Source organism: Talpa occidentalis, unplaced genomic scaffold (assembly GCF_014898055.3).
Source record: "Talpa occidentalis isolate TD23 unplaced genomic scaffold, MPIMG_talOcc4v2.1 talOcc4.698, whole genome shotgun sequence".
Taxonomy (NCBI): domain Eukaryota; kingdom Metazoa; phylum Chordata; class Mammalia; order Eulipotyphla; family Talpidae; genus Talpa; species Talpa occidentalis.
The window spans coordinates 1835-11322 of record NW_023605081.1 but is presented as its reverse complement, the minus strand read 5'-3'; the positions used below and the strand labels follow the sequence as shown (position 1 = coordinate 11322).

The 9488-nt window shown below is 44.8% G+C and overlaps 1 protein-coding gene across 2 annotated transcripts; it reads left to right on the top strand.

Moving 5' to 3' along the window:
• The first annotated feature begins 2952 nt into the window (after positions 1-2952).
• Positions 2953-9277, top strand: LOC119230350 (vascular endothelial growth factor receptor 2-like). 2 transcript variants are annotated; one of them, XM_037491381.2, is made up of 3 exons: positions 2953-3112; positions 6845-6937; positions 8861-9277. In XM_037491381.2, exons 1-3 carry the CDS (start codon positions 3046-3048, stop codon positions 8926-8928), a joined length of 228 nt encoding a protein of 75 aa, XP_037347278.1. In that variant the 5' UTR covers positions 2953-3045; the 3' UTR covers positions 8929-9277. The 2 variants fall into 2 exon arrangements, with proteins under 2 accessions (XP_037347278.1, XP_037347277.1); XM_037491380.2 differs by lacking the exon at positions 2953-3112 and having other exon boundaries at positions 6893-6937.
• Positions 9278-9488: the final 211 nt, after the last annotated feature.

Here is a 9488-nt window from a genome sequence, read left to right as displayed (position 1 = left end):
TGCAGCAGAGCTCTCCTGTCTCTCCCGCTGCTCCCCTCAGCAGTGTATTTCAGTCCGTCTGCCTGTTCTGTTCCCCACTCTGTCTCTGGTGAATCATCTCACCCCCCACACCACTGGCCTATACCCCAGTTCTTACATGCATAAATTAATAAATCTTTGAAAAAAAAAAACATAATGAACACATGGACTCCTAGTGAACTTGGCTCTGAAATCTTGGAGGTCTTTTGAAATTTGGCCTCAGGACTACTATAGGGATTACCAATATTTGAGCCAGTGAGTCCCAATATTGTGCCTGCAGAAAGCTTCCTAATGTTATCAGTTGCTTGTTCTGATGTGTGGAGTCAGAGATTACCAGTTTCTAAAAGCCTTACACGCAGTAACTTATTTAAAAACCCCTATGAAGAAATATCTTTTGTGTTCTGTAGCTACATATGACATGGTTGATCATGAAGACTTGCACAGAAAGGGGTAGGTCTGGAGTCCAGCCCAGGCACAGTGGCCCAGAGTCCTCGCAGGCAGCCCCGCTCTGCTGCTTCCACCTGAACTGGCTTGAGTGCCACCTCTGGAGCTCTGAACTCACTCAGACACTTTGATAGGTTGTGGGCATCCCCAAATGGCCAGATTAACTCACAGAATCACTCCTTTGCAGTGGTGCCAGATAATGGGAGGGTATTGTACATGGAACAGACCTTTTTGAAAGCAGACTTTGTCATTTTTCATGAACACAAGGCACTTCTAAGTGCTGTGTGGGAGGGAATGTGGTAGACTGATTTCATTGAGACCCTGCCAAATTCTGGTATTGTGGCTATCAAAGACAAATCATTTCCTCCAAGCTTTGGAGAGGGGCTATTACCATGGGCCTGCAAGGTTCTGGTTTGTATTCTGAAGAGACACTATCTTCTTAAGTGAGATGGGGAAGAGGAAGTGTTGTGAATTGTAAATAACACTGGGTGAAAAGAATTGTTTGTAGATGGAGATGAGAAAAATAGCCTTCTCAGAACTAAGTTTTACCCCTCCCAGACCCCCCCACACACTTACTCACTTTTGCCAGAGCTCATCTTGTTTTATTTGCTAAGTTTACTAGCAGGAAGAGAGGAGTTTTTTTAAGGCTACCATTGCCCTTCCACCCAACAAATAAATACCTCCTGGATTAAATATTAGTAAATATATACAGTGGAACACCATGCCATTATAAAAAGAGCAAGATGGAGCCTTAAGGGCTTCAAGTATATTTTGAAGGGGTAAGACTGCTCTTTATAGAAGAGGACAGTGATGTACCTATATCCATGTGTGCATAAATTTGTTTGAGAAAAAGGAAGAAAAAATGCATGCCTTTATCAAAGGATAGAGGCATTAAAAATTTTAAAACGTGTTTATATTTCATAAAGTATTTCAATTGTCAGCTTGGCAAAGTAGAAGAGTAAATGGCAGCAGAGAAGCAATTTCTATTAGTTGTGTATTTCAGGAGAGGGTGTTGGATTAGAGGTAGAAATTATAATTCTACCTGTTCATCTCCCCGAAGGATAATCATCTAAGTTGTCATGAAAAGCACCTGGGGTGTAAGAGAGAGAGATCAGGAGGATACCATTTAATGAAGTTGACAGACATTTGATGTCACTCCTCTGGTGTGGGGAGAGATGGAGAGAAAAGAAGGAACAAATACGGCCAAGAAAGGAATCCGAATTCTCCTCCAGGAAGCGCCATAAGGAGTCTGCATGTGCGGAGAGGGTTGTGAGGTTGTGCAGAGTGTGCTGGGTGCCCGGGGCTGGGCCAGAGAGCTCGTGCCTCTCTGCTTCGCGGTGCAGCCCACCGCAGCGGGGCCCGCTTCCCACTGGCCTGAGGGTATCTTAGCTGTAAGCTCTGCTCTGATAAGGGGCTTGTCAAAGACCTCAAAACAGTCCTGCTTGGAGATCCTTGTCGGGTAACGCGGTGCAAAGAAAAAAAAAAAAAAAAAGCCCTTTCTCAAGGAAAACCTCACTTCGGGGACAGTGGCCCTCCTGCCAGACGCGGCTTCACTACAGCCTGGCATACCACGCGCTCCCAGTGGCCTCCCGGGTAGATTTTGGTAGAAGCCAGGCAGGGGGTCTCAAATTTAAATGCCTTTGGGGGCTGGGCAGGTAACTTAAAAACATTCGAAACTGCCAGATACAAGAGGAAACAGTGAGAACTTTGGAGAATCAGCAAAGTGTATATTCTGACTAAAGGCATTCAGGTTCTGATTTTTAAACCACGACTGTAAGGCTCGTGCCAGACCCCTGACGGGAGCCACTGCCCAACTGGCCATCCTGCATTGGTCTCGGCAAAGTATCCGCCTCACCCTCGTGGCTTCAACCTGCTCCAGATCCCCAGCCTGTTCGTTCCCCTGCGGGCCAGCGTGGCGCGGGAGACCTCCCCAAACTTGGGCGCGCCTCCTGAAAGCGCAGTTCTCGCGCTGCGTGCTCAGTGAGGCCCCCCAATATCTGGGGGTGAGGCATGGAAAACAGTCACCCGTTGACCTCGGAGTAACTTAGAGCCTGTGACGGGCTACATTTTCTTTCCGCCTGATACGTAGTTATTGAGCCTGTAACTTTCTCGGCCCGGCGACTCCGGGCTGGGCGCCGTCCACGGCAAGCGCAGAAACACCGGGACCACCAAGTCTGGGCTCCGCACCCAAGCGAGGGATGGGCCGACCGCGGAGGGAAGCCCCGCCCCCACCCCGCCCCGCATGGCCCCGCCCCTGCACGCTAGACCTCAGGTCCCCACTCCCACCCCGCGCAGTCCCGGGACCCCGGGAGAGCCGGCAGTGTATGGTGCTGCGTTTTCTCTGCCTGCGCGGGGCGTCCCTTGCGCGCCACCGAAAGCCCAGAGCTCGTCCCGCAGCCGGGATAGACTTTCCTTTCTGCACCCGCAGACGCCCCAGCAGCCGCCAGCACAGCCGGGGCACCTTCGCCCTGCGGGGTCCGGGCTCCAGCGCTGCGGCGCTGCCTCCGCGCCTGGGCGGGGCGGGCGCGGGGAGAAAGGAGCCGCGCGCGAGTTCTGGGCACTGCGCGGGGCGCACGTTGCGGGATGGAAAGCAGGGCGCTGCTGGTCATCGCGTTGTGGCTCTACGTGGAGATCCGGGCTGACTCTGGGGGTAAGGAGTCCACTCCCGAGAAGGAAGGGGTGGAGAATTCGGGTGCGGGCGCAGGCGTGAGGTAGCGGAGAGGACTCGGAGGGCGCATGTAGTTGGGAATTACAGATCTGGAGAGTTGAAAGTGACTGGACACTTTTTGTCCTTTCACTGACGCATGAGGAAACTGAAATTCTCTGACCGGCTCAGGAGTACCTAGCGAGTTTGTGTCTCCCAAGCTCTCGTCCAGCTGCTAGTGTGCAGCTCTGATCTTGGACTGGGGGCTCAGCTGCAGCCTGTCCCGCGGAGTCCCAACGCCCTGGGGCTCCCCGGAGGCGGTGGTAGGGAGGCGCCCGGGGCGGACTGGCAGGAGGTGCTCCGCAGGCGGTAAAGGAGGTGAAACGTAGCCTGATTGAGCCAACATCCTAGGGCACCCCACCCCACCCCCCCCAGCCTTGCGGGGAGCGCAAGGCATTTTCCTGGGATCTTGTGGTGCGCTCAGCTCTGCCTCAGCTGGGGTGGAGCCGAGCCCGGGGTGCTTTTCCTATTGGCTGAAACTCATGCACAGACCCACTGTACGAGGTGCGGTCCACGGGTAGGGAAACTTTTTACCTTGGTGCAGGGCGCGGCTCTCCGCAACGAGAGGGGTCTATCGGGGCTTGGACCCATTGTAAGTGACAACTTCCCTTAGTATCTCCAAGTAACATCACCTTCTCTGTAAATAATTTCATCTCTCAAAAGTGTTTTGATTTTGGGATAAGCGTGTGGTCAGAAGTTCTTGCTTCCAAAAACTTACTGACTTGGTACCTAAAATTAGTGCCACTGACCCCTCTCTTCTTTACCTACCGTTCAGTCTCCTTCAAGTTTAAGAACACACACTCTTGGGCCTCCCCGGTGGCGCAGCGGGTTGAGCGCAGCGCTGTAAAGCCGTCTGCAGCCTCTGAACTGCGGGTTGGATTCCTGGCCAGTCAGGGAGATACCCACATGGCATGGCAGACCTCTCCTGCCTCGCCTGCTGCTCCCCTCAGCAATGTCTTCGGTCTGTCTGCCTGTTCTGTTCCCCCCCTCTGTCTCTAGTGAATCCTCTCACCCTCCTGTGCCTCTGGCTACCCCAGTTCTTGTATAAATAAAAATAAATATTAAAAAATAAAAAGAACACACACTCTTGATGCCTCTGTCTGGCTGTCTCTCTTTCACAGTTTGCTTATACTCAGATTTCCAATCTCTGAAGGGTAACACAGTGCAAAGGGCAGAGAAAAGACTAATAACTCTGGGAAAGTTTTTCCTCTATAAAAAGAAATGAACCGCATGTCTTAAAAAAGGACACACACTCACACTCATATACAGTAACATGATCATCTGTCCTATAGTTATTGGATTTTCTTAATAATGGCTTGGTTCATCAGGACTAACTCCATCATGGACACTCATTTGTCCCTGACAAGACCTTTCTCTCTCCCTTTATGGAGAGAGAATAAGAGGTCTGGAACATGTGGTTGTTTTGTATCCCACAAAGAAGTGAGTTGCTTTTAAGCCTGGGGTGTTTCACAGTGCAGCAGTAGTAACTGTAATCGGGTTGCCCTGAATGTAATGATGAGGTTGCCCTTTTGGAGTGTGTGACTTGCTTAATTGGATTGAGCTGTAATTGGTGCCATCAAATTCTAGAGACAGAGGCACCGTTGTTTTTCCTGCCTATCTTTGAGCTGGAAGGGTAACAGTGCACAAATTAATTAATATTGGTTATGGGGTTTGAACATAGAAGGGCTTTTTATGGAGTAGGAGCATATGTATGTCTTACAGTTATTTATTTAAAACTTTCTGGAGAGTAGAACTCACTTGCCAATGAAAGTGAATGAAGCTTAATGGAACAGGAAAAATTGAGGGTTGGTCTACAGGTATGAATTTGAAGTTATTATTGATAGCTCAGGTGAATAGATTATTTTTGTTATAGACATGTCTTTAGAATGGTGTCATCTTGGCTTCCTTTGAATGGGCTTTCATGTTTATTTATTTATTTATTTAATGGGAAAGTGTGTCTAGAGTAAGAGAGAAACTATGGCAATAATTTATGAGAGATCTTCTAGAATTTCTTCTTTTGGTTATAGGGGAGACATAGCTTACTTGGAGGCTAGTCTTTACCACATTTTTTTTCTTTTACATAGATGTGCCCAAATAATGGGTTCTTGCTTAGATCATTGTGAATGTTGCATTAGGTCACTGTTTTCAACATGTTTCTAACCTAGTGTTTCTTAGTCCAGTTTGATAGCTGTGCTCATCCAAATAAATTGCTTTCGTTTCCCTTTTCTTAGACAAGTTCCATTATTGGAAAGATTTTTCTATTGCTTTTAGACACTTTGCTTTATTTTTCTACCTTGAGGGCAGTTATTTCTTATTGAAAAGTACTATGATAATTAACTGGATGTGACCACCTAGACAAGTAGCCACTTAGACCTAGAGTGCCATGTATGATGGTCACTTAATGCTTGTAAAAGTGCGAAGTTGTAAGCCTGTAAATATGTTGAGACATTCAGTACCAATGCTAATTCGTTTCTGAGATCTATTTGATATAAATTAATTTCCAGGATTTATCTTTTTCTTATTGATGAACAGATCTGCCGTTATTTCGGTAACTTATTTTGCACATTCAGGCGAGTGTGTGAGAACATGCAAGATCAGTTGTTCATTTTTCCTGGAACTGTTCACATTACACACTGAATTCACAAATTCAATTCATTGGACATTTGCTCATACTCTCTTGTTTGCCCAGCAAACTAAATGCCAGTGTAGTCTTAGAGAATCATTTGTTTTTATTGATGAGAATTGAAAGCCATATTAAAATTGGGTGCTTACATAAAACAGGCACTTTTAAAGCTGGTGTTTTAGAAATCTTATCAAGTCACAGCCCTCGCATGGTGGACATGCTTTTTCAGCACTTGGTAGCTTTTCACATTCAGTTGACAGAGAACTCAGTTTTCTTTCTCTGGAGAGAGTTGCCCACAGTGAGGAATCTGTCCTGTGATATTTTTAGATAGAAAAGTTTCTTGTGTTCCAAGTTTGGTAGCATGTTGAGCTCAGAGCTTCAATGAATAGTTGAGATTCCCTAATTGTAACTCATTACCTTGTTTTCTTAAGTCCCATTTTCTAAGAAGTATAGTGATGTGCATATTCTATGACATTAGACTATGTTTTCCTCATTTTCTTGCCTCTAGTTTTAGTGTAGTCTTTCAGTCTTGGCTGTCCTAGTTCCAGAGGAAGTGCCCTAGAAATTGATAAAGGAAAATTAGACGAGGTCATAGATGCTTCCACCCCCTTCGGGATACATAGATGAGCTATATAGAAATCTCACTAAGGAGTATTCATTAATCAGCAATTTAGTGAAATGTGTGCATCCTATGTTTTATAAGAAATGTCAGTGGGTCCTTTCCCAAGGGAGTGAGATCATCAGATGAGGGTTCATTTGGTTTCAATGTCCCATATCCTTTTGTAAGACCTTGAAGTTGGCAATGCAGGAAAACAGGAACTCCACCCTAGCTCTACGAACTGCAGAGCTGTTGTGTCGGTTTATGACCATCTGCCCATTCTTCCTGTTATTACACAGCTTGTGAACTTTTACTGGGAATGGTGAAAAGTAAATTCACAATTTTGCACCATAAATTGCTGAAGAGGCCTTTTAAAATTTAGAGCGTGCATTGTTCATGGTTTCCCATTGGGTTTATCTCCGTCACAACTACATTCATTTATTTAATTTGTTTCTAGGTTTGTCTAGTGTTCCTCTCGATCTACCCAGGCTCAGCATACAAAAGACATACTTACAATTATGGCTAACACAACGCTTCAGATTACTTGCAGGTAAGGATTCGTTTTAGATTTAGATTTTTTTGTGTGCAAGTAGCTCACTGTTTATGGAGGGAAAGTTTGTATTTGCACATCAGAAATACAATAGAGTTGTAGTTATTATTTATACATAGTGAGGTTTCTAAGAAATGATGTAACCATGATAAAGTGAGAAAGATCTTCTCCCCCCAAATTCTGTACTATTGTGCTGGCACTATTTTCTACTTCCCTCTATCAACACACACATGCGTGCACACGTGCACACTCACACCCAATAATCAGTATAACATCTGATACATAGTTATGGTACATGCTCAGTAAATATTAAATGAATAAATTAAATTGAGGATGTACCCAAAGTTTTGGATGTTTATTATCCTGGTCATCTATTTGGCCCTTTTTGAGAACTTCATTTCATAATAAAATTCTGACTGTTGTAGCTTTAGTACTCAGCCATTAACATTGCAGGTGCATATTCTGTGCAGGTAGTGGATTCCATGCTCTGAATTGATGTTCTGGAAGGTTTCTTTTCTCAATTGCTATCAAAAAGTCATGTTATTGATTTTTGTCAACTGGGGAAACAGTTCTCTTCGACAAGAAAATGTCTTTTGATTTTGCCTGCCAACCCTATTCCCCAGGAGGAAAAGTAGAAGACCTTGGTGTTTAATATAGTGATTATGAATGATAGACCTGGAAGCTCTTTGGCACCAGTGTGCCCACAGTAGAGAGCATGGGCAAAGAGACTGGTAAAAGTGATGTTGCCTCTGAGAAGAGTGCTGGGGTGTATATAAAGACCCTTGGGCAGCTTATTGCTGTCCCTTCATGCTGGATGAATACCAAGTATTCAACACAGAGACACAGATCTATTTCAGACTGTAGTTTATAAGGTATACACCTTAGTCCCTTTATCAAGTATAGGTCACCAATACTGAGCCCTTGGGAAATAGCAGTAGCAGGCACTGTTACTTTAGTGTTGCTATTTCAAGACATATTTCACACCCACCCTCAACAACAAAGGTTATTTAAAACCCCCAAAGATTCCATACTCCCTTTTAAAACTCTGCACAAGCATTTCCTACATCCTGAAAAAGCTGTTGAGTGTGTTAAAAGTAACTGCATGAATATTGTTACAATTTCATGGAAATTTCCAATTCTTTGAAAGAAGAATCAGAGATGTTGCCTCTTGAGGTGAGCCACCTGCCTTGGGGCATTGTAGAGAAATGCTGAAATCAACATAATCTGTATTTTAAGTAGGTCCGTACAATGTCCTAAAAGGCTCTTAGACCATTGTATTCCCTTCCTTGCTAACCTCACTTCTTACCCTCCCTGCTTGCCCAGTCTTATCTGGTCACTCTGACTTCCCTAACCTTCCCCAGTGTTCTAATATCTCCTGCCTGCCCCGGGAACTTTACATTTGCTTTTCCTCTCCCTGGAATACTGTCCCTCCTGATAGTCCTCTGGCCATTCAGCAAGCCTCCTTCCTCTGGATTTCCCTCCCTTTTTGCTTTTAATATTTAATATTTCCTCCATATTTCCTCTAATGCATTTTATTTAATTAAAATATTCAGTTTTACTGAGACTTGCTTGCTATTTTATTGCTGTGTGCACCAGCAAGACTGAGGTTCCACAAAGGCATTGGTTTTTGTCTGATTTGTTCATTGCTAACCCCCATGTTGGACACAGAACATACTTAAATATTTGTTGAACGAATGAGAAAGTGAATTAATAGAAAACTGTGGAAACCCTGTAAGGGATCCTGAAGCGGAGTTTATATAGCTTTTTGTCTCTTGTTGATTCCCCGAGTTATTATTGGTGGAAGGCTTTGAATCTGTGTGTTGAGGAATTTTATAAGTCTGAGAACCAAATCTTTGTTTTCCTTAGAAACAGCCCCGTATTGTGGCTTTTCACATTAATATTTTCTGGGAATTGATTTTTCAGTGGGCAGAGGGATTTGGACTGGCTATGGCCCAACAATCAGAGTGGTTCTGAGAACAGAGTGGCAGTGACCGAGTGCAGCGACCATGTCTTCTGTAAGACGCTTACAATTCCAAAAGTGATCGGAAATGATACTGGAGCCTACAAGTGCTTCTATCGGGACAGCAACAAGGCCTCTGTCATTTATGTCTATGTTCAAGGTAAGTGGTTAAATAGAATTCATTTCCCATGTTGATTTACCAGTTATAAAACACAATAGGCACAAAGAAGAATTGAGTACAACAATGGCTCACTCTAAAGGCTGTTTGCCAACAGGAATATACAAAATTCTTTTCTCCCAAGGCTTCCTGTCACAATCAGACTCATTGATTTGTTCTGGAGCTTGCACCCCCTTATATTTCTTTTGCCCAATTACTTTGGTTCTGATCTTGTTTCTAGGGAAATCTGTGTTCTCAATTGGTCATGGAGATTTGTAAAGCCTTCTGATGTTTGAGAAAAAGCTCCGAAATCTTGAAAAGGAAGATTCAGGGGGTGAATTATGGAAAGGTTTCTGTGGAGAGATAGGTTATCTACAGCAGGCAGGAGATTTCCCCAAGAATGCACAGGGAAACAGCCAAGGGGTCTGGAGCTT

Coding starts and splice junctions, on each gene's coding strand:
- LOC119230350 (XM_037491380.2), top strand. CDS start 6,906: ATGGCTAACACAACGCTTCAGATTACTTGCAG. Junction 6,938..8,860: donor ACGCTTCAGATTACTTGCAG/GTAAGGATTCGT, acceptor TTGATTTTTCAG/TGGGCAGAGGGATTTGGACT.